The sequence below is a fragment of the Pseudopodoces humilis genome, chromosome 6 (assembly GCF_049639895.1).
Source record: "Pseudopodoces humilis isolate 2021_Gansu_Grassland_sample_001 chromosome 6, ASM4963989v1, whole genome shotgun sequence".
Classification (NCBI taxonomy): domain Eukaryota; kingdom Metazoa; phylum Chordata; class Aves; order Passeriformes; family Paridae; genus Pseudopodoces; species Pseudopodoces humilis.
In genome coordinates, this window is record NC_142205.1 from 44,218,719 (window position 1) to 44,236,551 (window position 17,833).

At 40.9% G+C, this 17,833-nt stretch overlaps 1 protein-coding gene across 7 annotated transcripts in view; it reads right to left on the bottom strand.

The window, feature by feature from the left end:
- EPHA5 (EPH receptor A5) overlaps window positions 1–17,833 on the bottom strand; it is a 210,249-nt gene that overhangs the window by 66,952 nt on the left and 125,464 nt on the right. For all 7 annotated transcript variants that reach the window (XM_088056749.1, XM_088056752.1, XM_088056748.1 and 4 more), the window contains exon 6: window positions 2,212–2,336. In XM_088056749.1, the coding sequence (XP_087912875.1) occupies window positions 2,212–2,336 (125 nt within the window). The remainder of the gene's footprint in view (window positions 1–2,211; window positions 2,337–17,833) is intronic.

The following is a 17,833-nucleotide window of genomic DNA, read 5'->3' on the forward strand; positions in this document are numbered from 1 at the left end:
TAAATCTTCATCTACATCAGTTTCTAATGTGAAACAGTTCCAGTTCTTTGATTAAAATTTTGTTGAAATGCTAAGTAATTACTCTTAGAATTATTTACTGTAACACATAATCTAGACAAGAGCTCATAAATTAAGGTCTACAAATTTGGAAACTGCTTTTTATTTACCATATCCTCTCAGATCCAAATTATTATGAGCTAAACCAGAGTTTTTAGCAGTTTCTTACCAAGATTTCTGGATAGCTCTTAGAATCTGAGCTCATTTTCCTTTTTGCTTTTTAATTTAAAGGGCAGCTTCCCATAGACAGCAGTATGCCTGGCAAAGGCACTGGGAATTTTTTACATGTAAGATTACAAAATTTCTCAGTTGAAGCCTGTTTTGGAGAAATGTGTACAGACAAACACACACATATCTGCCCTTTTTTTCTTATTAAGGAGTGATCCCTCTTACAGGAATGAAAATCTGATGAAACTCAGTTTTCCCAAAAATTGAATATAAATCATTCTTGTCCCTTGGAAATGAATGTGAATTTACCCTTATGAAGGGCTGAAAACAGAGAATATAAATTATAGTAGCAACAAAGAAAAAGGATTAAGGGTAATATCCTCAGCCTATCTCAACTACTGGTTAAAAAGTAGTAAGTGAATATTAGGTCACATCTTTGCTTGTATGTCAGCCAATTAACTTTTCAATACACTCTTGGCTTCTGCAAACACTTGGACTCTTGAGCTTTTCTATGAAAAACACTAAGCTTCACTCTCAGCCTGAAGAAAATAAATCAAGAGAGCATAAACTTGGACTGGCTGGAGCTACCTCTCCACAAAGGACTCACTCTTGAAGAACTATCTACTGAAGCTATTTGAGACTAGTTCTGGACTACAAATAGAAGATTTTAAGCCCCCTCTCCTGCCAATTTGTTTGAAAACCAACTAAGGAAAATGAAGAAAAACACAATTCTTTTCACTTTAATTATTTGCTTTATCTTTTTTTGGTTTCTAAAAGCTATTCTTCCCAAGCCATTCCATGGTAATGATTCAATGTACCCCAAAAGTCACTCAAACAATTTAATAAAGTGATTTAGTAATGGAATATTTCCAGCAACAGAATAACCTGATTCTTGCTGTGTACTTTAATCTCCAGCCCTATTTAAGTCACTCACATATCTATTTCACAAGCTCCTTCATATGCAAAAATATTGCTGATTTTATTTTGATGGAGAAGATTTATGAAATTCTTTCCCCTGTTTGCATGGACTGCTTGAGCAGGTCCTTCCCATGGCCAGAGAAAGAAGACAGAAGGAGTAAGGATCTAGTCCTGGTCCATGTTGAGTGATGCCACCTGGATCACAGACAGAGCTAATGGAATATCTTCCATAAAACAGAAATTCAATCCCCCTAAAAATGTGAATTGTGACTCAATTTCATTATTTTCTTGTTATTTCTTGCTTTCATATAGAAAGCCTGGATGTTTCCGAGGAAAGAAGAACACCTTACAACTCCACGTAAGGCAAAGATATTGCTATTTGGTCAAATCCTGAAAACCTGATTTTTGGAAATCAAAGGTTTCCAGAGATTTAAGGGCATATCACTCAAAATACACTACTTTGATAAAGCACATTTGTAAGCATTTTTATTTAAATGACATTAATTTTGCAGGAAGAGAACAAGTCACCATATAAAATGAAGACTAGGAGAGGCAAGTTTTGTGGGGAGACTGCTTCCTCTTAAATCGAGAGAAAGAGGTGGAAAACCCAGGTGAGTTTTTAAGCCAAGATGCCCTTCTTCATATCAGAGCATATACAATCTCTCTCTACAACACCCTTCTCCTCTCCTTTCACAGTGGATGGAAAATCAAGTGAGGAACTGAAATACCAAAGGCAAGGGATTGCCTGATGTTTCTGGGTGGAGGCAGATGCTCAGCCCCCAACCCCTTCTATTTTTAACAAATGAGCAGTCTTTATCCTAATGTGATAAGGCTGGAGGGGAATCTGACACACGGATTTAATGTATTTGTTCAAGAGAAGTGGCACACTAATGGAAAACAACACCCTCTTTTCAAGTCTTCCTAATCATTTACTGCAAAATCAATCTGACATTGATTTACGCATAAAATCTCTCCATTCCCTTCCATGACTCAAAAAATAATAATAACTAAAAGAAGAAAACAATGAAGAGAAGGTACTTGGGAAGCTCAGCAATCAGTCCATCACACCTTTTCAAAATATTTGATTTCGTATTCCAGGATGATGCCATTGGGTCGATCTGGCTCCTGCCAGGAAAGGGAGATGCTATTTTTAGTTATCTTCCCTTTTTTCACAGTACTGACTGGAGAAGGTGCTGCAAGACAGGAGAAAAACAGAACAGACGAAAACCATTGTTAGTAAGATGGTCTGCCTCAGCCAAAGTCAAACTCATCAGTGCAACCTCATATGCAAGACAATCCTTAGCTACTGCAGATCAGTGGGGTCTGTTTTTATCTGGGTGGTGTTTGCCCATTTTTAACAACTGGACTTGCACAGATTTGCAGTAGCATGACCACCAAGGCAAAGTGGAAACATGAACTATTATCAAAGCTTACACATCAACCCCATCTTTTCAAGCAATTTTCAAACACATCAGCCCCACACCTTCTCTTTTCAAATGTGTCAAAGGTCTTTGTTATCAGAATTGCATATTGATTATGTTTTGCTTTCTTTTGCCTGCTTTCAAGGCATATATTTTTCAGAAGACCTTAGGTTACATGGGCTCCTTAACTCTTTTTTGGATTTTAAGTAGTTTAAGCCTAGGCATCTTTCAGCCCCCTCCTTCCAGAAGCAAGGAATATTACAACCTTTATAATTCAATTGCTCTCCATAAATATCACTGGGGTGTTATAGCTCACATAGTGATGCTAATTCCTTGCAAATGGCAAAAGGTTTTAATGGCAATCACAGTTCGGAAGTTCTCTGTGTGCTTGGGAAAGCCACAGCATGAGAGCAGCCATACCAGCGCTGCTCATTATCTTAAGATGCAGCCCTGAAAGGTTATCTGTCCTTTCCAGCACACATGTGCATCAGAAACAGGCTTGATCCTTTGTATTCAGTCCGATGTCTGCAGAGACTTTTTAAGTTGTGGTTGCTGCCACCCCTGCCAGCTCTCTAGCAAAAGTTGCTACGGGCAATGCAACCCTAACACCCCAGGTATTTCATGCCAGTGATTAGGAAACAGCACTGAGTGAAAAGAAAAGGGGACGGGAGAAATTCATAGTCTCCCATTTGTAGGGCCAAGAGCAGCTTCTCCAGAGATAAAAATAGGCCATGCCTGGATGAGGGACTTTAACTCACCCTCCACACAGGCCAGCTCCTGCAGGGATGACAGGAAGCCTGAGGAGACCCATGGCAAATACTTTTGTGGCCATGTGGGGAATGGCATGCAAAAAGCAGCAGCAAACAACCGTATTTCATCTTCCAAAATGTATTTGCAACTACAGAAAAAAATTTCTTCTATATGCAGGACTAGCTAATTATCTTAACACTATAAAAAACACCAGCCCATTAGGTAAAATAAAGACAACAAATACATGGATTTTTCCAGGTCTGATTTTAAGCCAAAGAGTAAGGGAAGAGCTCCAGACAATTATTCTTGGACTGAAGGCTAGCAGCAAGACTTCTTTGTTATAGCAAGTTCCCACATCTCAGTCTTGCTTCAGCCCCAGTTCTTTACACTCCTCTTTACTTTCCCCACTTGGCTCTTGAAGGATCCTGAAAGGTGCTGGCTATCTCCATACTGTTTTCTGCTGGAGAGCTGGCACCAAGCTGTACAGACAGTGTTTGCTTTTCAAGTGTGCATCCACCACTGTGCTCACAACTGCTCCACTGAGCGAGTAAAAACCACCTTGATTTGAATGATGATCGTGTTATTTATGCAGGCACTGCATGGTGATCACCAACAATTTTTCATCTGCAGAAGTCACCTTACCTCTCCCCAACTGACGTCCTCTACAAGTTTTTGGGCTATGTGAAGGCAAATAACAACCTAAATACTGACTGCTAAGGTGGTAAAGGAATTTCCATTAATCAGCCCAGGTGCCTAAACGTGCACTGTTCATGTGTGTGCACAGCAAGCTGAGCTGTGCACATGAGACACGCGATCCGTGCACACGTGCACGGTCAGATGTGCTAGCTCAAAGAAGTAAGAGCTCCATTAAAACAGAATGAAGCCCCCTCTGATACAAGGGAGCTACACAGTTTTTAGGGATGTTGGATAACAGCCTCGCTGTGTGGTGATGGTGCCAAGGAAAAGGAGATTTCTATAATCCTTGTTAAAGAGATGACACCGATCACTTATTGTGAGCCACTCAGATGCTGTCATGTACAGGGAGGAGCCACCAAAGTAATCAGAAAAAGGGACCTGTGCCCTCTGGGACTGATCTCCAATGCCCCCAAATCCCTGCAACACCTATCCCATGCTTACAGAGCTGGCAGCCAGGTCTGGCAGGATAGAGAACATCAGTGTTGAGCATTAAACCATTCTGAACTCCGATTAGCAAAGGTAAACTTGAGAAGAGCAGTCAGGGGAGACCTCAGCTCTCCCTGGTATTGAATGCCTCTCAGGAAGGTGAAAATCATGCAATTCCCAGTATCAAAACTGCCTGATCAAATAGTGGTTTTTTCATCCACTTTATTGAGGTTTCCTGGAGTGTTTATAGGACTGAGGCTCACAAGTAAAGAAAACAAGAAAACAATGTAAGTGCTCCCAAACTCTGCTACAAAACCTTTTCCCTAAGAAGTTCAGGGCAGTTTAGCTCTCCTTTACGTGCACCTGCATAGTATAACACAAAATGCACCACCAGCCACCCAGACACACCCATCAAACTTCACACACTCCTAAAACAGAGAATTTTCTTTAAAGAGCATGTGCAAAAAGCTTGGCTAGTGAGCAGCTTTGTGTATTTAAATCTCTGGGTGTGCAAGTCTCTAAAACGTTCAATTGTGGCTCATAGAATGCTCTGCTTTACCGGGAAATGGATGGAAGATAAGAAAATGAGTAACCCAACTCTCAAAGTAAATTAGAAGGGGAGTAACCATATCCTTTTTGAATCTCCTTCAAAAGAAGTGTTAAAGTGTAACCGTGAGATAAAGGCCAATTAAGTAAATTCAATAAATCCCAGCGGTGCTGGCATGATACAGCAGCTACTCTGCATCCTCAGTGCACAGAGATTACGATGCTCTGAAGTGAAGGAAGGAAGGTATAAGTATTTTAGAGTTTTCCTTGTCAAACAAAATGTAATCCAATCCAGGCAAGTGGACAAAGTCTGCAATCATTCCATCTTAAAAGCCTGCAACTAGATACTGTGCTATATGATCTCAGAAAAATAAAAGGATTACTTAAGACTTGCTTTTCAAAGGTCACTGCTTCTGCAAGGGCAGCATCCTCTTAACAGAAAGAAGTCAAACCACAGAGCCTTTCCATTTGGAGTACAACATGTGAAAAAATGAATTCACATAAGAGTCAAGATATATAAAGCTGTATTATCTCATGTTCCTTATGTAAGCAGACAGAAGTCTTGTTCAAACCCCTGCCTTGACACAACAAAAGGTGGATGTACATGAATTGTTCATGTTCTGCACATATGCATTAATTTCTCAGCCACACAGTCAAGATCAAAGAAGGATATTACATCATTTATGTTTATGTTTGCCATTTATGAAAACAGCCATGCATGTGATGAAAGCAAACAGAAGATGTAACAAGGTGTGAAATTGCCAATGTACATTTTTGCTTTCCTGAGACCAAAAATTAATCAGGAAACAAAGAAAAGCATAGAAAACTGATTCTTCCTTTTAATTTTTTTGTTCTGTTTCTAACATTTCTTAAGAAGAGTAAAGGGACATAGCAAATAAATAAATTAAAGTTTCTGCAGGAGACACATCATTAGTCACATCCAAATAACTACAGAAAATTATTTCACGAGGAACAGACGTTTTAGGACATTGTTCCTCTGCAACCTTTGATAATGACATTAGCACTGAATTAGCCATCTAGGCACCAAAGGCCATATTTACAACATACTGTACTGTGTCCCACTAATATCTAACATACAATAATGCTTAGTGGAATAAAATGCTAATTATATTTTAAGAGAAACTAATGTTATCAGGTGAACAACCACTGTACCAAGACAAAACAAATAATCCAGTTTCTACTTTTCATGGTCTATCTAATGCTCTCTCCAGGCCAATTATTTTTGCCTTGGTATTTTTCACTCTGGCAGAAACAACAGCTAATGGCTCCCCATCTCACTCAGTCCCAAAGCCATAAGCTTTACCTGTTACCATATAACCAAACAATTATGTCATAATTAATGCACTTAATAAAACCAGGTATAATTGAAGAAAATAAAACCTGTATTAGTAGAGTAACCACAAGACAAGTAACTCTCGTTTCACTTCAAAAGCCTGGTATATTGTAATTTTTCACTCAGTTTCTAATTTTTTTTTTTTTTCTCAGGCCTCTGGTGACTGAATTTAGAGTTTGAAGCAAGACTTGCCTTGTTCACCAAGTCTCACTAAAGGCATTGCAGAATTGCATGTGGCTTCAAGCAGTAGGATAATTAAAAAAAATATAGATATGTTAGTTAAAATAGAAACACTGCATGGGAAAGGAAAAAAAAAATGTTCTCACTGTATTATCGCTTTGCATTTCTGCATGGGAACTCTTAGGGCAGGTTAACACCCAGTGGCTCTCTTAAGGGTACTTTTACTGTGAATATTACACCTGGGTCAGAACTTAGGATTTAAATCATAACTTGACTTTTGTTCTGCATTTTTTCATATCCCAAAGTGTACTCAAATTTGATAATGGATTTTAAAACTCTTTGTCCCTTAAGAACAAATGGCTGCAAACCATGCCTGTCTAGTTAGGCAAACAGACTGCGCCCCAAGTTTGCAGGTGCTTGCAAATGTTTTTCAACTGAGTCCAGGAAATGAAAGGTCCTTGTACCCAGTAGCATCAAATGTCATTTCTATTCTATCTGAGATCTTTTGTGGGATTTCAATCCTGCACAGGCCCTAAATAAGGCAAAGAGGTAAATTTTAGCCCCAGGATTAGAATAAATCCAAACACCTTGCCAAGTAGGAGCCAAATCCTAAAACATTGTTCATATATGTTCATATATTCATTGTCTTCTTTTGAATGATTCTTCAAGGTATGTCCTGTGTAGATGGGGACTTCATGTTAGTCCTTTTCTAAAAATATTAAATATCAAAATGAGAACACAATCTTCAAATTGCTTTGGCAATGAATATATAATATTTCTTCACAACTTCTACATCCCAAGATGATCCCCTGAGGTGCCAGGTCTTAGATCTCTTACCAGTCTGAATGGACATTTTGAAAGCCTCTGAAACCTGAGATGCCCTGATCTGTACCTTGAAACAAAACAGGTCAAACAAGAGAGGGGAACCCAACTGAAGCACTCCATGGCCCTGACAGAAGGCAGGGCCCCTCTTTTGTAACATGAATCCATGACTAACCCTAGCAACCAGATCTATCTCATTTGGAAAAGGGTGATCTTTCAGGTGGCTCCCATCCAGGTTCCTGTGAGTTCCTTAAGCTCGACACCAGGACACGACACCCAAGCTGGTGATGGCCAAAGTGCTCCCAAGACCTTGCTGCATCGCAGCTGGATGGAAGGTTGGATTCATGAAAAGTGAAACCCAAAGTGGTGCCTAATCATGCTGAAGAGCCTGTTCCTTCTTTGACAAAGTTTTCCTCAGGTAACTTCTCTATAGGCTTCTAATCCTTGCACCCAAGATACCAGGAAAGCACCTTTGCTAAAGGCAAAGAGAGCAGTATGGATGCTGTGGTTCTGTGGACACTACTAACCCAATGCTTTTAATTACCAGCACTCCCACTACAGAGAAGTGCTCTTGTGCTGGTAGACACAAACCAGAAAAAAACACCTTCAATTCATATATTGACATTAGTGAAATAATAGAAGTAATCTGCATGCAGGGATGATGGTTCACCTCTTGCTTCTGATCTCTGTAACAGCTCAGGAGATCTGCCTGGCTATTCACCAGTGTGATCTAAGGCCTCAAGATTTGTGTGCCCCAGAACTCACTGTTCTTACAGTAATTACAGTGTGTTTAGGGGAAGTAGAGGCATGCGTGTGCACTAAACTCAGATAATTCAAGGCTTTCTTTTCTCTGAGTATCTCCTAAAGGAGCTTGCAAAAGGAATCAACAAAGAGAGAAAATAGAGGAAACCACAGCAATAAGCTAACATCAACTGTCCCACTCAGAAGGACCTACTGCTTCTTATGGTAAATCTTTAGATGAACATTCAATGATATTTTGCTGCTCTTGTAAAATGATATTAAAAAAACAAATAGCAACAAATGCCTTGCTGCATGTGAAAAACCACTACTGAAATCCTCCCTGCAATAATTTGTTATAAAAATGGATCTGTAAAATGTTCTTTGTTTTTAAGACCAAGTCCTGATTATTGACTCGTAAATTCTGAAAACAAATGCACGGCTTTAAATGTTTGTATGCAGTCTTTTCCTCTTAATCAAAATATGTTGTTAATTGTGAGACAGCAGGACTCAACACATATTCCCCAAAGGACAGTGGATGCAACCAATGAAAGCTTTGCCATTCACAAAATATTTTGCCTTAACAAAATATTGCTAAGTTTCACGTACCTAAGTGCCTGCATTTGTGGAGGTAACCCAGGAAGGCGTAGCAAATCTCACCTCTGGCACTCCTTTCTCTATGCCCTCTTGCTGACTGCATGAAAGTTTCCAAAATTCACTGCTTATGCCACAAAGCAAGCAAATAATTTCTAAAAAAATCTACCATAAGGAAGTTATTTTCTGTCAGGGCTATCGTATATTAGAACTGAATCAGGATTACAAGCAGAGCCTAAAGACACCACAAAATCTAGGCACTAAGCTACAGAGCCTTTGGGGTAAGGCTGCCTTGTCATCCCTCATGCACACACCACCCCATATAGAACAGAGCCAGAATATTCAATGATACCCATCGTGTATCACTGCCATCTCAAAGAAACACATAACCTTTGGCAAGGCTGTTAAAAGCACATGGTTTCAAAAAATAAATTGGATTCTTGCCATTTGCCTTCTGTTTACAGAACTGCAGAGACACGCTCTCGGCTCCTGCCAATCATGGATGACAGACGTGCACTCTTAAAGAATGGAAGCTGCCTGCAGATCCACAAAACTTGCAGGTACAAGGCCTGAGGAAAACATGACCAGATATCACAAGAGAAAATGGTGTAATATCGAGCACGCTCATCTCAAAGGAGGGGAAGCATTACCTCCAGCTTGTTCATCAACAAACACGTTCAAGTCCTTAGTACGAGTCCTGGTATACAACAGTTCTAAGGAATTTTAAGGACTCTGTATAATGAAGGGCACCACGAACTGTAACATCAACCAAGGTAATTTTTTTTCCTCTTGAAACCTGGAGGCTTGCAAAAACTCACCTATATTTTGCAGGGTGCAAAGTCCCTTTCATACAGCTACAGGCTGTGTAGAAAAAATAATTTTAAAAATTGGCCTGGCAAGACTGGCCCTGACCATAGCTCATTGTTTGAGAAACCTTTTTTCAATTGCCAAGCCTAACATACATTCATTTCTATTTACAGCAGCATCAGTCCTGTGTCCTGCACAGCCAGTTCCTGTGAAGCTGCAATTTATCATGATCCTCAGAAGGGAGAGGGAGATATCAGGGCATCACAGGTTGCCTGGGCTCAGGAAAAAGAGGCTTCCCTGATGTCCCTAGCAGGTACTTGCACTTAAGGCCAATGTGTACCTGAGACGAGTATTTGTTGGAGCAGGGAAGAGAGGCATGCAGAAATATCTTCCTGTAGGGTGCAGATCCACAGGAAACTCCAATACTTGAGTTTGTTTTTCTAGCACCTCTGGAAATCAAGATAGTAAGTTCTTCTGAAAGCTGGGAACAGTTTGTGGTTAAGACCAGAGTCAGATTTCTTCACACCACAGAAAAGCTGTAGTTCCCCTATATTCCATTAGTGGTTTAGTTGTGAAGCCTAAGAATAAATACTATTGACTTACAAAACTCCCATAAATTCACTCCTAGCAAGGTGATAAGGACTCCAGCTCCGATCCATCATAGCATTTCCAATTAAACTTTGGAAAATGTTTAATTTTAAGTCCATGGGCACTACCACTACTGTTGCCATTTTGCTGAATCGTAGCCACAGCATTTTGCAATAGAATTCTCATTATTGAGTACATTTATAAGACTAGCTTCCACCACACTTACCAAGGAGTGCCTTCCCTATCTTTAGTAACCTAATATCTGATTTGCATTTAAGCAAAAACTTCCTTTTAAAAACCACATGCCATTAAGAACAAAACACAGCCAAGCCACAGCTACTGAACTGAATGTGAAATGTTCATGTGCCTGCTCCCTACCATCTCACCATCTTAATTCCTAAATTGGCTCCTTTCTTCACACAAGACTTGCTGCATCCTTTTTCTGCTGTTATCAAGCTTTAAACTTGGCAAATTCATGGACCATTTTTAAACTGTGTGGGAAATTTCCTCCTCTGCCAAGCCTGCCACTCTGTGTGATACAGCAATCAGTCTTGCTGATGAATTCTAACATTAAAGCCAAATTACTAAACACTCTAGTGAAATCAGGGGCAGGCAAATTAATTCCTTACATTTCCACTTGAAGAACAGCTACTGAAAAGGTGCATCAGGTCAGAGGGAAAAATAGGCAAAGTCCTTAACTTCCAGTGTAGCTTGTTTTGGATTTCTGTGGTATTTGGTCCCTCTGAATACCACCACTGTTCTCATCTCACCTCTCATTCAGAAATGTGAGAAAAGCATGAGCTCTCCACCTGTGACAGGACCCTGAGCTGGACTTTGCAGAACCACAGTCCAGACCTCTTCCATAAGTGAGTTCCCTACTGAAGACTGGAAGGCTTGAAATAAAATTCTTAAAGACAAATAAAAACGTATCAGACTGGTAATACTAGATCAAACCCCTGTATCAGTAAAACCTCATAATTACTAGAGCTGAAATGGAAAGGTTTATGTGCCTGTGATTATATGAAACCCTTGTTTTGAGACTGACAATGGCTTTTCTAAATCAGAGCAAATGCTGCTCAGGCTCCTGCATTTAAGGGAAATGGCAGACAAAAAAATCTAACAGATCTCATCCTTGCTGCTAGCTCAGATATTCTTCCCAGTCTTCTGGCACTTAAGTGTGACCATGGGCACTGTCAGTCCTAAAATCTCAGGTTCCAAACTTTGAGATTAAGCTAACTACTAAAGTCAGCACAAATCCAAGTTTTACTACAGGTGCTTGGAAAAACACTTCTTGGTACTATCAAGGGAAATTTGTGTCCCTTCAGCTTCTCCTAAAGGGTAACCTTTGCATTGTGAAACATGGGAGCATTTTTGGAAGGAAGGAAGAAGATGTAGCTTCACAGAATCACAAAGTTGTGTGAGTTGGAAGAGACCTAAAAGATCACCTAGTTCCAACTCTGATGACATGGGCAGGGACATTTTCCACTAGACTGGGTTACCTAGAGCCTCATCCACCCTGGCCTTGAACACTTCTAGGAAGGTCACAACCACTACTTCTCTGGGCAGCCTGTGCCAGTGCCTCAACACCCTCATCATAAAAAAAAATTTCCTTGTATCTAATCTGACTCTACTCTCTTGTAAGTCTAAAGCCATTACCCCATGTCCTATCCTTAGAAGCCCTTGTAAAAGTTCCAGATTTCTTGTAGGCCCCCTTTGGGCTCTGGATGGTGCTGTAAGGTCTTCCTGGAGCTTGCTGGCTCTGACATCAAGCTGGTAGGAATGGGATGAAGTGAATTTCTTCTCCCCTTTAAGTCAGCAGACTGTGACCTCCCTGTGCACCCTTCGCACACAGACTGCCACACCTCGCCCTGTTTCCCCTCCTGGTCACCCACAGTTCTCCCTGGGGCTGCTCTTTTTTGGCTGTGGCTACTCCTGGCCCCACTAACTCATCAGCTGCTCCTGTAGAAGCTGTGGGTCCTGCTGGTGGGTGTTGGCAGTCCTCGGGAGTGTCCCTGGCTCACTAAACCTTCCCAGACATCTTGATGCCCTGCTTTGCTGTGGAATGCACCTCCTCTGGGCCGTTTGCTTCGGCAAGTCCTCAACCCATGGCTTCCCAGTAGGCAAAGGGAAGGGATCTATCAGGTCCTTGGGGAGAAGGAGGAAGCACTTCATGGAGCTCCATTCCGTGCCCCATTCTGAACGTCAGGAAAAACACAGTGCATTTTTACGGAATCTAAGAGGGGATTGGAGAAAACCCACAAGTTATGAAAGCTAGAAGCAGAGACTGCTCTGTCCTGGGGAAAAGGAGACTGAAAGAGAACACAAGTCTCCAAATAAGTAAAAGGCTGCTATCTCTGGAGCAAGACAAGTATAGTATTAAATTTAGGAACAGCTTTCTAAGGACAAAAATAAAGAAGCACTGGAAAAATTCACCCAGTGAACCTGTGGCATGTGTGGAGGTTTTAAAGGAGGTTAGATGAGCACATCCTGAGATCCTTCCAGACACAAGGCTCTATACAGACACCTGGCTATCACAAAGTAAGTGATAAAAATAAAAAGCATCTTGAAAGGCAGAGATCCAAGAGATATATATTTAGTGCCATTTACCAGCTGGCTCGTTTGTGCCTGGAGACATTACGGAAAAATCTAAATTACTGCAAGTGGCTAGTCACACAAAAGGATGGCACTGGGATAAAAGCATCAGACCAGAGCAAACAATGCTCTGCTTTCCCACTCTGCCAAAGACTCCTAGCATGACCATGGGCAAGTCACTTCATCTTCCCGTGCTGTTATTGTGCAATGAAGATAACAATAATTCCTTTATCTCTATAGACTTGAGGGGCAGGAACTAACTATTCAGGTGCTGCCAGCACAATCTTTGCTTTGGCCTGCAGGCACTGCTGTAAGGCAAATAAAGAAAAGAAGGAATACCTGCAAGCATTACTCCTGACAGTTGGCTTCTTCTATTTAAATCATAAGCAACTTGGTGATATCACACTGAGCTCCAACATGGAACAAAACCCCTATGTGAGGTGACAAAGAGGAAAATTGTGGGGAAATTTGTGGCAAAGGCTCGTTTCCATAATTTAATAACTGTTCCAACTTATGTTTCCAAGTAGAAGCACTAGTTCTGTGCTTAAAGACAAGCGCTGTGCAAAACTGCTTTGCTGAGGCAAAACTGCAGAGATCACAACTGAGCAACACAAGCTTAAGATGAACATCAACCTTTCAAAGGGGATAAATGCAGCTGCATGTGAAAGCATGGCTTTTGACTCTCCCACCCTGCAGAGGCACCACTTTTCTGCGGGGAACAAATACAGACTCTTCTGACAAACTACAGCAGGCTTTTCCAGTCCAGTTAGTTTCTGAAGGTCTAAGGATTTAGAGAAAACCCAAGAATATGCCAGAATGGTTCTAACGTGAAAACCCAATTGATGGACTGTAAAGGACTAGTCCAATTTTTCCCCTTACTGCTGGCAGGATATGTCCTAAGCCCTTGTCTCCTTAACTGGGACACCACAGGCTCTGGAGGTCAGGGAAATGCAATGGTAGCAGAAAAACAGCCTGAATATCTGAAGGTGGGATTGCCATCGAGAAGCTAAATGGTCCCAATGTTTCAAATGGTAGCTGCACCTGCAATGCGTAAATGGACAGGTCTTTAGCTCTTCCTCTTCATCAGAACTGTGGTCAAACAGATTGCTTTCTGCAACATGATACTCATCCCAATCTAAACTGGTTGGTGGCTGGTCATCCCACAATGGCATTTTTCACTGCTTTGTGGGTATGACTGATGAAAAATTAGGCAAGCTATATGCACACAAGGTAGCAGGGAATTTTCTGCCTCTTTGGCTTTCATTTCTGATACCGACACTCTCTGAGGCATCAGAAGAAAAAGAATGTACCACAAATTCAAATTTTAGATCCATCTACCTCCTTGCTGTGAAACAAAACCTTCAGTACTCCTAGATATTGCTAGGAAGAGGCTTATAGGAATCAGGCAACTTACTGCTTCAAAGTAAAAGCATTTGTGCAGCTGCACTCTCTAATGTATCCTGAAGTTTTGGTGATATTGTCTCATTTAGCATTCCCACGACATTATGGAAAGATGGAGGAAAGAGAAGTTTCACTGCATCCAGATTTCTCTCTTGGTTCACAGCCACTGTAACAGGACCACAGATTTGGTTTTGGCAAGCTCTCCTTATAGTGATCACTTGCTTCCCCTTCAGCTTTGTGACTGTTTGAAGAGAAAAGGGCATTTCAACATCAGTCACTGTGGGTTCCTCCTTCTGAGGGGTTTCTTGGCTCTCTTCTCCAACTTGGACCAGGGGATGACTTGGCTACACCTAAGGAAGTGCCCTTCCAACTCTCTCATCTTCATCTTTATTCAGTGTGCGGACTAGACCACCAAAAACTTCATTGAGGAATTAAAATACATATATGTATGTCTTCACAGATGCGATACATAAAACACTTCCCTGTTTGGTATCACCCTGCACATTTGTGACTCTCCATTGACCAACCTTCATGCTGCAAGTGCTCAATGCATCTAGTGGCTGGCTGAAATTGTGCCTTGACGATGTCTGAAAGTAGTCCAAACAGCAGATGACAGGATGGCATGGCTACTAGAGCTCCCTGCACAAATACCAGCTGCTCACAGCCTGTACCCTTCGCAGGTTTGTGATGACGTTAGCTCCCACTTGCTCTTGGAAAAAAGCAGCTTACAGCACCAGTGAGAACTACCCACCCAGTACAGATGGAAGCTCATGAAGGTTTTCCTTCAGACAATGCCTTGAGTCATCCACAGGGGTATCATCTCAAGATCAGACATGTACAACAGTTTGCATGGGTCCAGGGCTCAGGCGGTTTAGATTGAAGAGACAGAAATCAAACCATATGGGTTCTCCATTATTCTGTTCCCCAGGTTGTTGCCTATTAGCCTGACTCTCCCTAAATGTTCCCTGCATAAATGTGAGATTATAACAGTAAGTAGCATTAAAAATGTGAATGATGAATGCTGTGCACCAGGCAGGATGATTAAATAACTATGTGTAGATTCTGGGGCATATTAGCTTCTCTGCCTTCTGACATGATAATTGATCCTTCCCAACCTATAGCAGAAACAAAACAGAGATTACCCCCTCTCAAACAATTCAGCCTCTATTCTCCTTTGTTCATTCCCCCTGCCCCTCCCTCACACATGGGGGAAGCCCATTAACTACCTCTAACTGTTTTTAATTCAGTGGTATTGAAAATGGGATCCTAGCAATGCACGTAATTGATCCCGTTTCACAGGACTGCCTTCCAAGGAGCAGCAAAGGTGAAGCATTCACATTATCAAGGTCACTGCAGTGAATGCAAGAATAACAAAGACTTGGATTTGCATCAGGATTCAATTACAGTGAAGTATACAAATGTTGCTAGAGTGCCCCCCCAAAATGAGAAGTACTCTAAGAGAGCTATACACAGCTAAGCAGAATTAATAAAAAGAACAACATTTAAAATGGTTTCGTTAAAACCCTATACAAATACAGTGGACTCAAACAATTTGTTTTATGTTCATTTAGCTTGAATTTGTAAATTTATAGGCAGCAGGTAAAGCAAGATAATTTTAAATCAATATACGTAGATCTTAAAGCCAAAAGAGATCATTTAGCCCTCCCACAAAACACCACTGACTTTTCATCTTCCTTTAAATCAATAACAATTCACTCCTGAGGGCAGATTACCAAACTTCACCACACAGTGACTTGCTGCCCCATCGTGCCACTTGGTTAAAAAAATAAAACATTTTAAGAGATAACTGAAGTTTGTTCTAGAAATTAGTACTGAAGAAAAAAATATGTAAAAAAAAAAAATCAATACAACAGTTGCTGTCTGAAAGCATGAAAAAGAAAAGGACACTTTTAAATATAGACACACATGCACACTTCCATAAGCCACACAGAAAAATAATCAAGAAGGGCCTGAGAAAAAGTGTAGTTTTTAAAGCTGAATGTCCCTTGAAGACTGCCAGTAAATTTCCAAGCAATTTGGCAACATTTATCAGTTCATAAAAATTACAAAAAAGCCCGATTTTAAAAGGCCTGCAGATGCTGAACTATCACATCTGATCAGTGGCAGCTGCCCACATGCATTTTTATGCTGTACAACACTGCAGTGTAGAATTCAGCTCTGTGGATTACCCTCCTATGGGCCCGTTTCTATCAGTGAAGAATGCATCTGAGAAAAGAAATAAATTTTGGCCAGTGTTATCATCCACTTGAACTATCACATAGCTAAGAAAACAGGAAAAAAAAAATTTCCATCCAGTCATTCAACTGCCAAGCAACTGCTTGCAGAGATGTATTACTCTGTGTGGCATTCAGTCACTCCATTTACTGTATTCCAACCAAAATTACTCAAGCCATTAATGCCAGTCCAATTTTTTGTGCATCACTCTGATAAGAACTACATGTTACTTACTTCCTTCTGCAGCTAAATGAAAGGAATGCTGACCACATAGGCACATCTTACCTTGTATCTCAAGGAAGACACTGCTATCATCCTTGCATGGTTTCCAGTGGCTGCTTAGTCTTGTATCTGCTGCATAAATATGGACCACAGGTTCCCTCTGGATCACCAGGATGCTGTTCCTTTTAAAGCTGCTTGAGCTAGCTGCATCCTCTCTCTTTTGTTTATTCTAAGACTATGGCCTTTAAAGTCTGGATGTGACATTTAAAAGGCACAGTAAATGCCATATCCTCTCTCTACCATGAATCTTGTCTAACACAGCAGTATATTATGATCTCAGTGATCTAATTCTCGAGATCATCTCTTTACCAACAAGACCCAGGATGGCCACTACGATAAAGCCCTTGGAACTCAAGAAATACCTCAGTCAGTGACCCAATAATAAATCTGGTGTTCTCTGCTTCATCTTTTCATCAGTAAGGCACGTCAAATCATCTACTACAAATATATACTGAAGTGACCTGGGCAAAAGGATTTTCAGAATGTGGTGAAGACACTGTACTGACAAAATAACAAAAATCAAAATGATGGTATTTCTATGCACAAGATAATCTTGCTTCTTCAATACCCTGGAGGAAAAAAGTATGTTTAGAGCCAAAATTTCTAGAGCCCAAACAGAAACACAAGAGCAGCTGTGAAGACATCCAGAGAAAAAAGTGTGATGATTAAACCTACCTGAGATATCAGAGCCTTCCTTGCATTTGTCTGCATGAGAGGCTACTCACCAACTTCATCAAAAATAGCTTCCATACATGCAAGACAAGAATTCGATCCACTGTGGGAAGGCAAAATATAGTGTATCCCTCCAGGTTCTAAATTAGCCAAAGCAATGAATGAAACAGAAGACCACTTGGGCCTACGGTCAGCTGCAGGTTAACACAGAGAAAATCTGCCCTTCCATTTTGGAAGGGTTCCTATTTATGGTCTTGCACTTCAGTCCTTCATCAGGAAGGACTCGGATTTACACCCATATTCAATCCCTAACACCCTGTATTCCTGTGCAGAGTTCTAAAAAGCAGTCAAGAAACGTGGGGACTAAAGGAGGGATGCAATAAGTTACCTTCATGGCTCCACCTTGACTTCAGCAAAGCAGTGTCACTAGACCCTGGTGACTTTTGGTGTCTTCCTGGCCTTGGTTATGAACTGTTGGGTGACCTTGGGAAAAATCACTTCACTCTTTTTTGCAGCCTATAAATGCAAGTGCAGGAGGGTCACTCCCGCTGCTCACATCTTCTGCTGCAGCATGTACACCCTCATC